Source organism: Dipodomys ordii, unplaced genomic scaffold, assembly GCF_000151885.1.
Source record: "Dipodomys ordii isolate 6190 unplaced genomic scaffold, Dord_2.0 Scaffold22, whole genome shotgun sequence".
In the NCBI taxonomy this organism is placed as follows: domain Eukaryota; kingdom Metazoa; phylum Chordata; class Mammalia; order Rodentia; family Heteromyidae; genus Dipodomys; species Dipodomys ordii.
The window spans coordinates 4,370,334-4,384,948 of NW_012267238.1; the positions used below are offsets into that span (position 1 = coordinate 4,370,334).

General features: G+C 49.4%; 1 protein-coding gene across 1 annotated transcript in view; it reads left to right on the forward strand.

The window, feature by feature from the left end:
- The window catches only part of Slco2b1 (solute carrier organic anion transporter family, member 2B1), a 50,046-nt gene that overhangs the window by 14,611 nt on the left and 20,820 nt on the right, over positions 1-14,615 (forward strand). Inside the window, exons 2-7 of the mRNA XM_013013965.1 lie at positions 1,750-1,880; positions 3,206-3,343; positions 5,729-5,891; positions 9,014-9,247; positions 9,506-9,604; positions 12,236-12,426. Of these exons, the coding sequence (XP_012869419.1) occupies positions 1,750-1,880; positions 3,206-3,343; positions 5,729-5,891; positions 9,014-9,247; positions 9,506-9,604; positions 12,236-12,426 (956 nt within the window). The remainder of the gene's footprint in view (positions 1-1,749; positions 1,881-3,205; positions 3,344-5,728; positions 5,892-9,013; positions 9,248-9,505; positions 9,605-12,235; positions 12,427-14,615) is intronic.

Consider the following 14,615-nt stretch of genomic DNA (forward strand, 5'->3'; position numbering starts at 1 on the left):
ACCTGGCTACATGGTGAGACCCTAAGTCAAAAATAAAAAAGTTGTTCATGAGTGTTTGTGATACCGGAGACAACCCAACTGTTTATGAACCAAATAACAGCAAAACTAATGTAATCTATCCATACAATGGAGTATTATTCAGCCACAAAAAAGAATGAAATGTCAACATATGCTACAACACGGGTGAATATTATTGAAAGAAGCTAATTACAAAAGACCCATCACAGACTGAAATATCTAGATAAAAGCAAATCCAGGGGCTGGGAAGGTGGCTCAGTGGTAGAGCAAGCTTGCCTTGCATGCTTGAGGCCCTGGGTTTGATTCCTCAGCACCACATAAGCAGGAAAAAAAAGCCAGAAATGGTGTTGTGGCTCAAGTGGTAGAGTGCTAGCCTTGAGCTGAAGAGCTGAGGGACAGAGTCCAGCCCAGAGTTCAGGCCCCATGACTGGACCAAAAAAAAAAAAAAAAAGCAAATCCAGACAGGCTGAAATAGATCAGTGGCTGCCTTGAGCTGTGGAGAAAAGGAGTATGTGGGGGGGGCACTACTGATGGTAGAGGGCTTCTTACTGGGGTGATAAAAGTCTTGTACCATTAGGTAGTGGTGATGGTTGTATGATTTTGTGGGCTGTGAGTTTTAACAGGGAGGATTTTATGGTATGTGAATTATGTCAATGAAATCAGAAAACAGTCATCAGGTTACTAGGCACCTTCTTATGGATTGCAAAATGCCGGCTTGAGGGGGCTCAGGGTCTTCATAGCCCTTTCTGAGTTTGCCTTCTAGTACTGAAGATGGAGAAGGAAGTAGTCTGGGAGTGTCAGGGGTGTCCTCAGGTTAGTTTCCAGGCTCCACAAGGCCATGCTGAATGAGGGGAAACTCCAGTTTGTGGGGAGAGGGACTTGAAACAATGTGGTTAGCTTCCCACAGGAAGTGGAGCCTCAGCAAGAGGAAGGCCCTGGTCTCTATCTCAAAGCTTGGCTGGAGTCTCCCAAGGCTGGATTTCCAGGTTCCCTGTGGAGACGTGGCTCCAGAGGCCCTCGGAGATGCCTTTGAAGGCAAGCTGTCTACTTGTAGTGTTTACCAGAGATGAAAGCCAACGCACAGGGAGGCCAAGGATCCAAGACAGCCCTGCCTCTGACCAGCCATCATGCCATTTGTCCCAAAGGCATTAAATGCGATGAGCTCTGAGGGCCCTTTCTCACTGACCAGCTGTCTGTCTGCCTGTCTGTCTGTCTTGATATAAGATTTGGGGACTGGACTGGCTATGTGCAGGGTGGTACGCTATGTTGGAGTATCTGTTCTATGTACACCCAGGAAAAGTCTCGACCATGATTCTGGACCCTGCATTGACCCCTGTTTCCAGCCCCCAACACCCAGCTCTGATCCTTGCCAGAGCCAGACAGACCCTGGCCCCGACTCCAGGAACACATGCTGTCTTATGGCTGGAAGCCAAGGCTGGCGGAGGCTGCAGGCTCAGCCCTGCTGTTGGAGCCATTGTTCGAGAAGTTTCTGAGAAGCAAGACCAACATTTTCTCTTTAGTAGATTCACGCAGGGAGCAGGGTGACTTGAGAAATAGTAGGTCCCTGGCAAAGCCATATGTGTCACACCCTGTGAGGAAGGGCCGCTCCACGTATCCTCAGGAAGGCTCAGATACACACCAACTCCTAAGTTCCTGCCTACCTCCCCCTCCTCACCCCACGAATCCCTTCTCCGGGACTTTTAGTTCACCTCCCGGCTGGTTGTCTCACAGGACCAGCAAGCGAAGGACCCCAGATGCCAGACAAGGACACCAAAGCTACAATGGTCACAGAAGACACATCTGTGGGCAAAGCCTGCCCAGAACCCCAAGATGTGCAATCACGTGCATTCCACAGCATCAAGGTACCTCTGGGGCTGGGCAGTGGTGGGATCTTCTGGAGAAGGGGAGGCTGGGGATCCAAGAGATGGTGTACAAATGTCACTCTTAGCTTGGTTTGGGTCACTGAGAAGGTTCTCTCCTTCCAGTGAATAAACAGGTTCTGTTCTGTGGGAAGTCTGGGGAAGAGGCCTCTTGTCTCCCATTTCTCTAATGAAATAATCCTGTCCTGACCCCACAAGGGTGGCCCTAAATAGCCCACATAACCCACACATACCTCTTGTGCCAGGCCCTATGCCAAGTACGATTCATTGTTCATGCATGATGTATTCCTTTTGTTTCCCCCTTGATGCTGTGGATTAGAACCCTGGGTCTCATTCATACTAAGCAGAAGCTTTACCACTGAGCCACCTTCCAATTTCGACCATCACTCTAGCAAGCTGGATCTTTGTCGTTGTGCAAATGAGCAAAGAGAGACTCAGAAGAGCAGAGTGCAATACATTAAGCTCTAGAACAAATACCCTTTTTTTCTTTTTGCCAGTCATGGTGCCTGAACTCTGGACCTGGGTGCTGTCCCTCAGCTCTTCAGCTCAAGGCTAGTGCTCTACCACTGGAGCCACAGTGCCACTTCCGGCTTTTTCTGCTTATGTGGTGCTGAGGAATTGAACCCAGGGCCTCATGCATGCAAGGCAAGCGCTCTACCACTGAGCCACCTTCCCAGCCCCAAACAAATACTCTTTTTTAAATTGAAATTATTTGAAGTGGGTTTTTCTTTCCTTAGGAATTCAATGGATTTTTCTGGTGCAAGGCCATAGGCAGGCTAAGTTGTTTGAGGGTTGAGGGGTTAGGTAGAGCTCAGAGTAGGGGCTGGTCTCCAGGCCAGTTGTAGGGGAGGACTAGGTAGGAGTGAGGTGGAGGAGGACCTGGGCAAATCACAGAGAGCTTCCTGGAGAAGGGAGCAGGATGGTGGAATAGGGAAGAAGGTCCAATCCAGTCCTTGGAGAGCTCTGAGGATCAGAAGGAGCACCTACCATTCCTGACCCCACAAAGCCACTATATTTAGTCATGGGGTCTCTAGTCACCCCCGGAGCCCTGAAAAGTGTACCCAGGACAGCTTTTGTAGTATTCAGATTTATGGAAGAAGTCATAGGTTGCTCTAATAACCAATTCTCTCTCTCTTTCTCTCCCCCCTTTCCCTCCTCCCATGTGTCCACCTCCTCCTGTGTGGCCCCCATCTCTGTTCTGTGGGATCCCACTCTCTCTGTGTCCCCACCCCATCTCTGTATCCCTGGTGACCACTCACCTCCAACTGTGCCCTGCCGCTTGTCCCCATCACTGTGCCCGTCCACAGTTCTTCGTCCTGTGTCACAGCCTGCTGCAGCTGGCGCAGCTCATGATCTCCGGTTATCTCAAGAGCTCCATCTCCACGGTGGAGAAGCGCTTTGGCCTCTCCAGCCAGACCTCAGGGCTGCTGGCTGCCTTCAATGAGGTACTGAGACCCAAGGGTGGGTGCCAAGGGAGATTCCTTTCACACCTTCTTCCAGCCTCCTCTCACTGTCCACCCTCCCAGGGTCCTCCCAGGGCCCTCAGCAGCCCCCACATTGTGAACCCCCTTAACATGTTCCTCCTGCTGCGTCCTGGCCCAGAAGCTGGCCAGCCACATACTCAGGGTGGAGGCCCAGAGGAGACTCCTCCCTCTTGGATCTTCCTTGTGTGTGTAGCTATCTTCTAATACCCCTGGGCCTGCCCTGGGAGAGCACTTCACTGGGAGACATGAAGGAACTACCCAGGGTCCTAGTGTCTACTTGCTTGCCCTCTGACTCCTTTATTTTTTAGGGTTCTGGGGTTGGAACTCAGAGCCTCATGCTTGCTAGACAAATATTCTATCACTGAGCCAAACTCCCAGCAGTCTTTTTGAGACTATCTGGGTGAGTGCTTGGACCACAGTCTGACTATTTACATTTCCTAGGGTGCTAGCTAGGAGGACAGGTGTGCCCCACTAGGTCCAGCTATTGGTTGAAAAGGATCTTGTGAACTTGTTTTTCTTTTTCTTTTTGGCCCAGGTTGGCCTTGAATGACAGTCCTCCTAATCTCAGCCTTCCAAGTCGCTCAGATTATAGATAAGAGCTACCAGAGTCTGGCTTCCTTTATGTATTTCAGCATGCTATTGATTGTCCTAGGAAAGAATCAAAGAAAGTCACTGGTACTGTCTGAAGAGAGGCTTCAATTACAGCTAGAGCTCTCTCTGACCTTGGGGTGGCAGGAGGGAGGGTGATACGGTGATGGAGTATCTGTCTTCAGGATTGTGGGAGGGAGGTGTGATCTTATTCAGTGCTGTGCCTCGCTGACCCCCATCCATAGCCCTCGGCCTAGGGCTCACAGCTCCTGACAGGGGAGAGTGAATGAGCCACTCTGAGTGGATTTGAACATCAGAGGTCAGCTCTGCCCCTCCCTTCCCCCACCAAATGTCACTCACAGAAGGAAGCTGTCTCCCCGCTCCTACCCATCTCCTCCAAAGAGCTCTATAAAATTCTCTCCCTGGGGGTAATCATATTTCTCCTGACCCAAGGCCCACTAGCGGCACAGTGCCTTAGTCACAGATGTGACTCAGACTCACCTCAGATGTTGGAAGGGAATGAGTGCACAACTGGAGAATGGACAGTGGTGTCCTCCCTCTCCAGAGTCAGTCTCCCCACCAGTACACTGCTGGCACGGCCTCACTATCCTTCAAGGAGCCTGGGGCTCAGCCAGCCACAAGCCGGGAAGCACAGGGGCAGAGGCACCTGCCCTGTAAGCGTCTAAGTCCTTCCAGTGTTGAATCCCAAGTCTGTGATTGTAAGGCTAGAAATGCCAAGCTTCAGTCCTCTGGCTTCAGATAGACTGCATTTGTGTGTCTCATTCATGGTGTTCTTGAGACAAAATCCCTTTCCTTGATTGCCCTCTCCTGCATTCTAACACAAAATTGACTTTTTAGCTTCATCCTCATTTCTCTTTCCTAAAAGGGAAGTGAGAGAATTCTAAGAAGGGGGCATATTTATAACATAGATCTAAAGAGTCTGTTTTGTACCAGGGCTTCATGCTCTTGCTTGACTTTTTTTTGTTGGGGGGGGTCCAGTTGTGGGGCTTGAACTCTGGGCCTTGGCGCTGTCCCTCAGCTCTTCAGCTCAAGGTTAGCGCTCTACCACTTGAGCCACAGCACCATTTCTGGCTTTTTTTCTTTTTGCTTATGTGGTGCTGAGGAATCGAACCCAGGGCCTCAGGCATGCAATACAAGTGCTCTACCACTGAGCCACCTTCCCAACCCAGCTTGCTTGACTTTTTTTTCATCTAAGGCTGGCATTGTACCACTTGAGCGACATCTTCATTTCTGGCTTTTTTTTTTTTTTTTTTTTTTTGCTGATAAAGTTGGAGATGAGAGTCTCTCAGATTTGTCTCCCAGGGTTAGCTTTGAACCAGATCTCAGCTTCCTGAGTAGCAAGGGTTACAGGAGAAATCCAATAGTGTGTGTGTGTGTGTGTGTGTTCCAGTCCTGGGGCTTGAACTCAGGGCCTGGGCACTGTCCCTGAGCTTCTTTTGCTCAAAGCTAGCACTCTACCACTTGAGCCCCAACTCCACTTCCAGCTTTCTGATAGTGGAGATAAAAGTCTCATTGACTTTCCTGCCCAGGCTGGCTTCAAAGCACAATCCTCAGAACTCAGCCTCCTGAGTAGTTAGGATTACAGACGTAAGCCACTGACAGCTGACTCCAGCGATTTTTATTCAACCAGCCAGTCAGTCATCCAGATGAGAACATTGAAGGCAGCACTAGAGAAAGAATGGTGCAGGCCCCTGGACTCTGCTCCACTTTAATCAGTATCTCTCTGTCCCTTTGCAGGTGGGGAACACAGCCTTGATTGTGTTTGTGAGCTATTTTGGCAGCCGAGTACATCGGCCCCGTATGATCGGCTGTGGGGCTGTGTTGGTGGCCCTGGCAGGCCTGCTCATGAGTCTCCCGCATTTCATCTCGGATCCATATCGCTATGACCACAGCAGCCCTGGTAAGAGCAGGAAGGGCTGGGCAGGAGACTGATGGGTGCTTGCAGTCCTGCACCAATGCTAGGGCCACTGCAGGCCTGCACTGAGTGGGAAGGTGCTGCCCAGGACACCTGCTAGTCCTCCCCATCCCCATCCTCGCACTGTCCCCTGAGCCAAGCTCAGGTGGATCTCTCTGGTAGGCCCCAGGAGCAGGGTATGGAGTAATTCCAGGGCAGGGGAGAAGCCTTCTAGTCCTTTCTTGGTGTGAGCTAGCCCATGTGTGGTTTCTTTGGGGTAGGGATGAACTTAAAACAGCCTGCTTTAGGATCTAATGTGGAGTGGATCCTAAGAAAACTCTTGAGAAACAATAATAACAAGACACTTCTCCAAGCGCTTTATGTGTAGTCATGCATTTGATTCTCATAAACAACCAACACACTAATAAAAGAAAGAATAAGTGAATAAACAAAAAATGAAGAAAAGTTGTTTTTCCCAGGAATGAGGCTGGAACTTGGGGCCTGGGCACTATCCCTAAGCTCTTTTGCTCAAGGCTAGTGCTCTACCACTTTGAACCATAGCTCTACTTCCTGTTTTCTGATTGCTTATTAGAGATAAGAGTCTCAAGGACTTTCTAGCCACGGCTGGCTTTGAACTGTGATCCTCAGATATCAGTCTCCTGAATATCTAGGATTAAAGGCATGAACCACTAGTGCCCAGCAAAAATGAAGGAATCTTAAGAATAACAAAACCTTGTTCAGCCCAGTGAAATGTTGTTGTGGGTCAACATAAGAAAGACCCAAGTTCATTCTATCCCTCTCCTACTTACCTATCAGCCTCCCCACCTCCTTATCCTTTCTTCATCCATTCATTCCTGCATCTACACATCCATCTGTCCATCCACCTACCCACTCATGTATCCATCCATGCATCCATTCACCCATATATCCATCCATCCATCCATCTATCCATCCATCCAGGTATCCATCATCCATCCATTCACTTATCCAGCCATTCACTCATCCAGCCAATGGTCCATGTAACTTACTCTTAATACTACCCTCCTGACCCCTTCCAGAGCATTCTAGTCCTTACATCCAGAAAGCTCCCAGGAGACAGAAGAAAGACAAGCAAAACACCCAACATGTCAGTTGCATGAGGGGAAGCATCCCAGAAGACGAGCCCATGCCCCAGCCAGGCATCAAGAGAGTTTCCCAGGGGAGAGAACAGCCTTTTCCCCCCATCCTCCTAGCAGCTCCCACCTCTGGAGCCACCAAGACCAGGGGAGAAATGATGAAGCAGATATGTCCCTTGACATATGGGTTGGAGTAAGTGTGAACGATTCCCCAAGTAAGGAAAGAATCATGTTTCTGGAGGGGGCTGCAAGGGGCTGGGGGTAGCAGTGGAGAGAAGGCCAGCATTGTATTGCCAGTGGAGGCAGGAATGGATCAGCAGAGAAGGAGAGTACCTGAAGATGCAAATGGGGGTGGGGAGGCATCCTGGCCTGAGTGGATAGCTGTCAACAGAATGCTGGCTAGTGATATTTCCTTGTATTTCTTTGTCCAGAATTTCCATGTCAGCAGAACTTTTTTTGTGCAAGGCACACATGCCCCCTTTTTAAAAATTCACTGCCAACCCTGATTAAAGCCCTTCTCCCCTTGATTATAGTCCCTTGTATTTACTAAGGGAGTGTCATCCTGTGACACACCCTTGTCCTGTTCTTCATCCATCCTTCCTCCAATATTTCTACAGATGTATGAAGTGCCAGAAAAACAGCAGACAGGCTCTCTAGAATAATCATCTCATCTAAGGTCCAGTAGATAAGAGCACCATTCACAACCTACCCTCTCTGTGGTCAGAGTCCTCACTATTTCCTCCCAGGTGGGGATACTGAGGCTCAGAGAGGAGGTAACCCACCCCACCCCCACCCCCATCCCCAGCCTGCAGCCATTAGAACTATGCCTACAGCCCTGCTCTGAACTGATGAACTCTCTACCTTTGGAGTTCTCATCTTTAGCAAACTGTGGTTCTAGAAATTTTATTTAAGAGGGTCAGAGGGGCAAGGGTCTCTGTTCAAGTCATACAGTGAGGCCAACATCCAGGATTTTGACCTTAGGTTGCAGGGAGTGGCTCTCTGAGCTTTGCTGGCTTTCACAAAGGGAGAGCTTCATAGAAAAGGCCACTTTGTGTCCACGTTTGGCATAATAACAGTGTGAGGGTCTCCTCAAGTTTGCTCAACAAATATTGGTGACCCACAGGGAACAAATGTCTGGTACTAAATTAAGTAATTAGTCATTCCTGCATTCTGTGTCTGTATCCTGAGCTGACACTGTGTCCTTAAAATAAACTCTAAGGAACCCTCTATGGCCCTGCTGGACTTCCCTCCCCTGGCTAGTTCTTCCTGTATGCCTGGCCTGTTCTCATGTACTTTGATTTCATTCTCTCTCTCTCTCTGTCTCTCTCTTCCCCTTTTCTCTCTCCCCCCTTTCTCTCTTGCCTTTCCTCTCTAGCTCTCTGTCTCTGTCTCTCTGTCTCTGTCTCTGTCTCTCTGTCTGTCTCTCATGCTGTGTATGCACATGTAATCCATGTAATCCAATGCTGGGGTTTGTACCCTTAAGGGTCTGGGTGCTGTCTCTTAGCTTTTTTTTTATGCAAAGACTGATACTCTACTACTTGAGCCACACCTCCACTTCCAGCTTTTTTGTTGGCTAATTAGAGATAAGAGTCTCGGGGATTTTTCTGCTTGGACTGGCCTTGAACCTCCATCTTCAGATCTCAGTCTCTTGAACGGCATGATTTCCCCCATCCTGACGTTACTATACCCACATGGTGCACTTTTGAGACTCTGGGTTTATTCATACTATGACGGCTCCCTGGGCCCACCTTTCTTGCCTCTTTTTCTAGAAAATCTTGTTTTTTCTTCTGGACTCAGTTCAAATTCTAACACTCCTTCCTATTTTGACCATCTCACTTCACCTAAGAGCCACCATGACCCCAGCACTTTCAAATGGCTCTGCTTTGAAAGGTAGCACAGGAAAGTTTAATAGCAGAGAGTCAGAAGCCAGACCACCTGGGCATCCACAGTCCCTTGTGTCTGCTAAGTGCTGTGTGCATTCGCTATGATTGTTTCTTTATTATCATCTCTCAGAGGACATGTTTCAGGACTCCAAGACTTCCTTCTGTCTGCCCACAACCTCGGCCCCAGCCTCTGCTTCTTCCAATGGCAGCTGCTCAAGCTACACAGAGGCCAGACATCTGACGGTGGTGGGGATCATGTTTGCAGCACAGACCTTGCTAGGTGTGGGTGGAGTGCCCATTCAGCCCTTTGGCATCTCCTACATCGATGACTTTGCTCACCACAGCAACTCACCCCTCTATCTTGGTGAGGATCATTTTATCTCTTGGGTCCTGATAATCAGGTCAGGTTCAACTGGGAGGAAGAGAGGCCCAGGGTGGAGGCTGGGCATTGAATTCTTGGCTTCTGGCCCCATGTGGCTAGGAAAGGTGTGGAGAAGCCCTAAAGAGGTCCTTAGTCTTGATGGCAAAGGTTGGCCTGCACTTGAACGTGAAGAATGGGCTGGTACCAAGCTGCTGAGGGCAGCCTGGGACAGAGGGTCCTAACCTAGGCCTTGTGTTACAGGGCTCCTGTTTGCAGTGACCATGATGGGGCCGGGCATGGCCTACGGGCTGGGCAGCCTCATGCTACGCCTTTATGTGGACATTGACCGGATGCCAGAAGGTGAGCCCCAGGAGTGTGCGTTTGTCTCTAGGGCCACACCGATGGTAGCTAACTGACCAGTGGCCTCCTAGGAGACATTGAACCAGCAACCAGCCGTGCCACTGACCTTGGACATGCCTTTCACCTTTCTGGGCCTCAGTTTCCTCATCCTTGAGAAAATAATCTGTCCTATCTCCCAAAGCTGCAACCATCTAGTGAGGCAACAGAGGTGAACTCAAGTGGCATCAGAGAGGATCTGTGCTTTCTCTCCCTTCTATTGCCGAAACCCTTCCCCAGACCCTCAGCCCAGCATGTTGTGGGCAGGCAAACACAAACAAACAAATTTTAAAAAGCTTCTGCCTGGTCCACGGAGAGCTTCGTGTGTCTTTAGAGAAACCAGCCTTAGGAGATCCGTGGGGACCATAGCACCCTGGGACAATTTAGAACAGGACTCATGGCATGTGTCACTTTGGGCTTCTTCCTGAAGGAATGTGAACGAAGGGTCCTTCTAGTCCTGACAACCAGAGAGTCTGAAGAAACGCTAGATCTGGTCTCTGATCCACCTAGAGGCCAGAGTGGGCCAATGGCTGGGGTTCAGTGTAAAAGTGGCCAGGGCAGAGGAGGAATGTCTGTGATGCCAGAACTTCTGGGCCCTCAGGGCTGGGATGGGTTCCTATGAGAACATGCCTGCTTGTAAGCTCTGGGCACCTTCTGCCTCTTACCCAGAAGTCCTGTCTCTCATCTGAAGGTTTTCCAGCATGTTCTAGAAGCCTTGGGGGGGGGGGGGAACAAGTGTATGGCTGAATGGATATTTGTTCTTCAATGTTTGTTCCCTGGATATCTCCACCCAGGACAGTTCTGTACGACAGTCACTGGAGACAGTCCTGACCTTCTAGAACTCTAGGACCGAGTCAGACAAGGCTGTGATTGAGTCCCTTGCTCTCCTTGAAGGAAAAGTCCTGGGAGCTATGTTTCTTAGGTTTGCCAAACACCCCTCTGCTCTGTCTGTGTAAATAAGGTGTTTCCCAAGGCTTTCGTAGTAGAGTAGGTAGGACAGGCAGATCTTGCCTTCTGCAGGTACAGACTGGCTTGTGCTTGAGGAGGGATTGGAAAATGTATGTGAACTTTCTCTAACCTAGCACAGAAGCAAGTGAGGAGTAAATCAAGTCCCCTCTATACAAAATTGGTCCCCATCCCAGCTCCACAGACTGCAGTGTGCCTGGAACAGCTCAGGGTCCAGCACATGGAGAAGCTCCTACACAGTGATAGTTGGTACATTTCACCCTGGTGTTGCTTCAGGCACCCAGCTCAACCTCAGGCTATGAAGGTTTTAAGTTGTGCACTGCAGCCCAGAGGTACACTGGAAATAATCTAGTAAAGCCACATGCCTTTACACTCTATCCTCTGGTTAGACTGAGTGGGACTTCAATGATGCCAAGGAGTTTTGACAAACAGCCCCAGTGATTTTGTGCCTAGCCAGGTCTAACTACAAACAGCTCTGTTATTTAGTAATAGTAATTTAATAGTAGTAGTAGTAGTAGTAATTAAAGAAGGAAAGAAGGGACAAATACTTTATTATAATATTGTTTGCATGTATTGGGACTTTGATTTTTTTTTTTTTGGTCAGTCATGGAACTAGCACTGTCCCCAAGGCCTGGCCACTGTCCCCAAGCTCTTCATCTCAAGGCTAGTGCTCTATTACTTGAGCCACAGTGCCACTTCTGGTCTTTTCTTTTTATGTGATACTGAGGAATCCCGAACCCAGAGCCTCATGCATGTGAGGCAAGCACTCTACCGCTGAGCCACCTTCCCAGCCCGGAGCTTTGAATTTTAAACTTTTAGTTTAAAATTCGTTTTAGCTTTACATGTATTCTTTTCTATAATGGTCACAAGCTTATGATATAAAATAATGTTTAGTTAAGCACAGTAGTGCAAGCCTATAATCCCAGAGCTCAGGTGGCTGAGGCAGGAAGACTGGAAGTTTGAGGCCATACTGGGCTACATAACAAGAGTCTCAAAAACTACACACACACACACACACACACACACACACACACAAAACCATCTTTATCCCCAGTATGTCTCCCCAAAGCACTATTAATATCTGTGTATCACAAAGGAGGAAATGGAGGCACAAAGAGATTCAAGAGCTTGCTCCAAGTTATAAGTTATTAAAGGGTTGCTGGGAAGGTAGCTCAGTGGTAGAGCGCTTGCCTTGCATGCATGAGGTCCTGGGTTCAATTCCTCAGCACTACATAAGCAGAAAAAAAAAGCCGGAAGTGGCACTGTGGCTCAAGTGGTAGAGTGCTAGCCTTGAACTGAAGAGCTGAGGGACAGTGTCCAGGCCCAGAGTTCAGGCCCCATGACCAGACCCAAAAAAAATGTTATTAAAGGGTTATCTAGTAGTTTATTTCTAACTCTATGACCTTGACTGCTATACCATATTACCTTAGTAGCTAAAGAAGCTAAAGCCCAGAAAGAAAGTCAGGTTCTTCTTCTTCACACAGACCATAAGTGGCAAGGGCAAGACTAGAATGCAAGTCTCCTGATTCCTGGTCCTGGCTGCCTTACGTCCCAAAGGTCAGTCCTAGGGTAGTGTCATAGAAGTGACAGCCCATCCTGGCCTTATATCACCTTCGTTTTCTCTTCCAGGTGGTGTCAGCCTGACCTCAAAGGACCCCCGATGGGTGGGTGCCTGGTGGCTGGGCTTTCTCATCTCTGCTAGCCTGGTGGCACTGGCTGCCATCCCCTACTTCTTCTTCCCCAAAGAGATGTCCAAGGAGAAGCATGAGCTCCGCTTCAGGAAGAAGACCTTGACTGATCCAGCCTCACCTGTCAGCAAGGTAAGTCTCCCTCCACGTCCCGCCCTAGGCCAGGCTCTGGCCCCAACTCACTGAACTTCCTCCCTTGCGGGCTCTGCACTTCACTGCTATCAAGCTTGACTGAGTCCTAAGCATCCTCCAACAGCTTCTCACAGTGACTACCACAGACCCCTTCCATGGCTGAGGAGAGCTAGGGCCAGAGAAAGTCACAGACCCAGACCTGCCTGAGTCCATGCTCCTCAGCGCTGGTCATTTAGAGTCTTGTAAATTCTGAATACATTATAGGAATGGAAAGAACTGAAAGCTATGGGAATTGGTCTGGGAAGACTTTCCGGAAGGAAGATTTGAGCTGGACCTGCTAAGATTTGAGGAAGTATAGAAAGGAGAGGTGTAGGCATTGCAGTGACGGAAGCAGCCTGAGCGAAGGATTTGGCCTGTAATCTTAGCTACTTGGAAGGCTGAAATTTTGAGGATCTCAGGTTGATGTCAACCCCGCAAAAAGTCCATGAAACCCCCATCACAACCAATAAAAGCTGGGCCTGGTGACACCTGCCTGTCGTATCCCATCTACTTGGAATAGTCAATAGGAGGATCACACTCCAGGATGATGGGGGTGGGAAGGGAGGAGCGAGACCCCATTTGAAATGTAACTCCAGTGGTAGCGTGCCTGTCTAGCAAGTACGTGGCCTTGCGTTCATTCCCTAGTAACACCAGTAAGCACAATTTAAAAGAAAGAAAGAAAACTGTGCAAGACAAGGAGAGTTTGTGGAGAGAGCCAATGAGGGAGCTATGGCGACAGCTCAGGCAGGAAGCAGAGCACCGGCAGGTAAAAGGGACTGCTCAGACATGCATTCTCATTCTTCTTGGAAGGTTTCAGAAGCGATGAAGGGCTGGGCTAATGCTGGGGCTAAGCTAGAGAGTGGGGGTTACACCAGATGAAGGAGGGGGAGTTCTGAGGGGAAAGGAACTCAGCTGAAAACCCCTGTGTCTCCATTTCAGTCCTGCCTAGCTCAGGCCAAAATATGGTGGAGATGGCATTCTGGTAGCTTGAACAAAACTTCCTGGGAGATGGGGTGATTGTAGAGGAAGGCTAGAGGCTCTATTGGTTACAGAAACTCTCCAGACTGGGCCCTTGGATAGAGAACGCCAGTGGGCAATGGGATGGGACAAGTGGGTGAAGCCAGGACCACTGTGCTGGGCTCGGTCACATGCCAGCCGTGTGACCAGGAGTGGTCAGTCACTTCCTCATTGTCCTGCTGTGCAAGGTTCAGATAAGGGGCAGAAAAGGTTCAATTCCTAGTAGAGCAATATGCCGCGTGCCTGGGATTCAGAGAAAGTGCCATCCTGTGTGGGAACTGCTGTGATTCCTTCCTGGAGTCAGTTTTTGAGAGCTCTGTGTTACGAAGCTGGTCCCTGCCTGTGAACCTGTCTGGCTCTCTCCCTTATTATTGTGTCAGCACATTGGAGAGGGGGTGTAGGGAGGGGAGGGGGTGAGAGGTTCTTTAAAAAGCACTGAAGGCTGAGCACATGATGATTTGCTTCCAGCAGCTCTGGAGCAATAAACATTGATGTGAGAGGACTGGTTCCTCCGCCTCCTTGGAGCTGCCTTGGTGGCGCGGCTAGCGCTATGGCTGCCTGGCCTGATCCACTATGACTACTGCTGGGAGGTGCACAGGTCAGGAGGACAGGCCCAAGTAGACAAAAATTGACTGTCAGAAAGTTCAGCTCCCAAAAGCTGGAACTGTGTCTTCTGCAGGAATGGGAAAAGGGAGAAAGCAAAGGGTAGGGCTGTTTTGGAAATCACTTCAAGTATCCTTTCCTCAGGCTTAGGATTCAGGGGGCCTCCAAATGTCATCTAAAAGTAAATTGGGTTGGGGAGGGGGGAGGTTGGTGTTGATATTGGGGCAAGGATCCGGAGCCTGGGAGTTATCCCTTGGCTTTTATGCTCAAGGCTGGTGCTTTAGCACTTGGGCTATATAGCTTCACTTCTGGTTTTTTGGTGGTTACTTGGAGTTAAGAGTCTACAGACTTGGGCCGGGTGCTGGTGGCTCACGCCTGTAATCCTAGCTACTCAGGAGGCTGAGATCTGAGGATTGCGGTTCAAAGCCAGCCCAAGCAGGAGAGACTGTGAGACTCCTATCTCTAATAAACCACCAGAAAACCGGAAGTGGCGCTGTAGCTCAAGTGGTAGAGCGCTCGCCTTGAGCTGA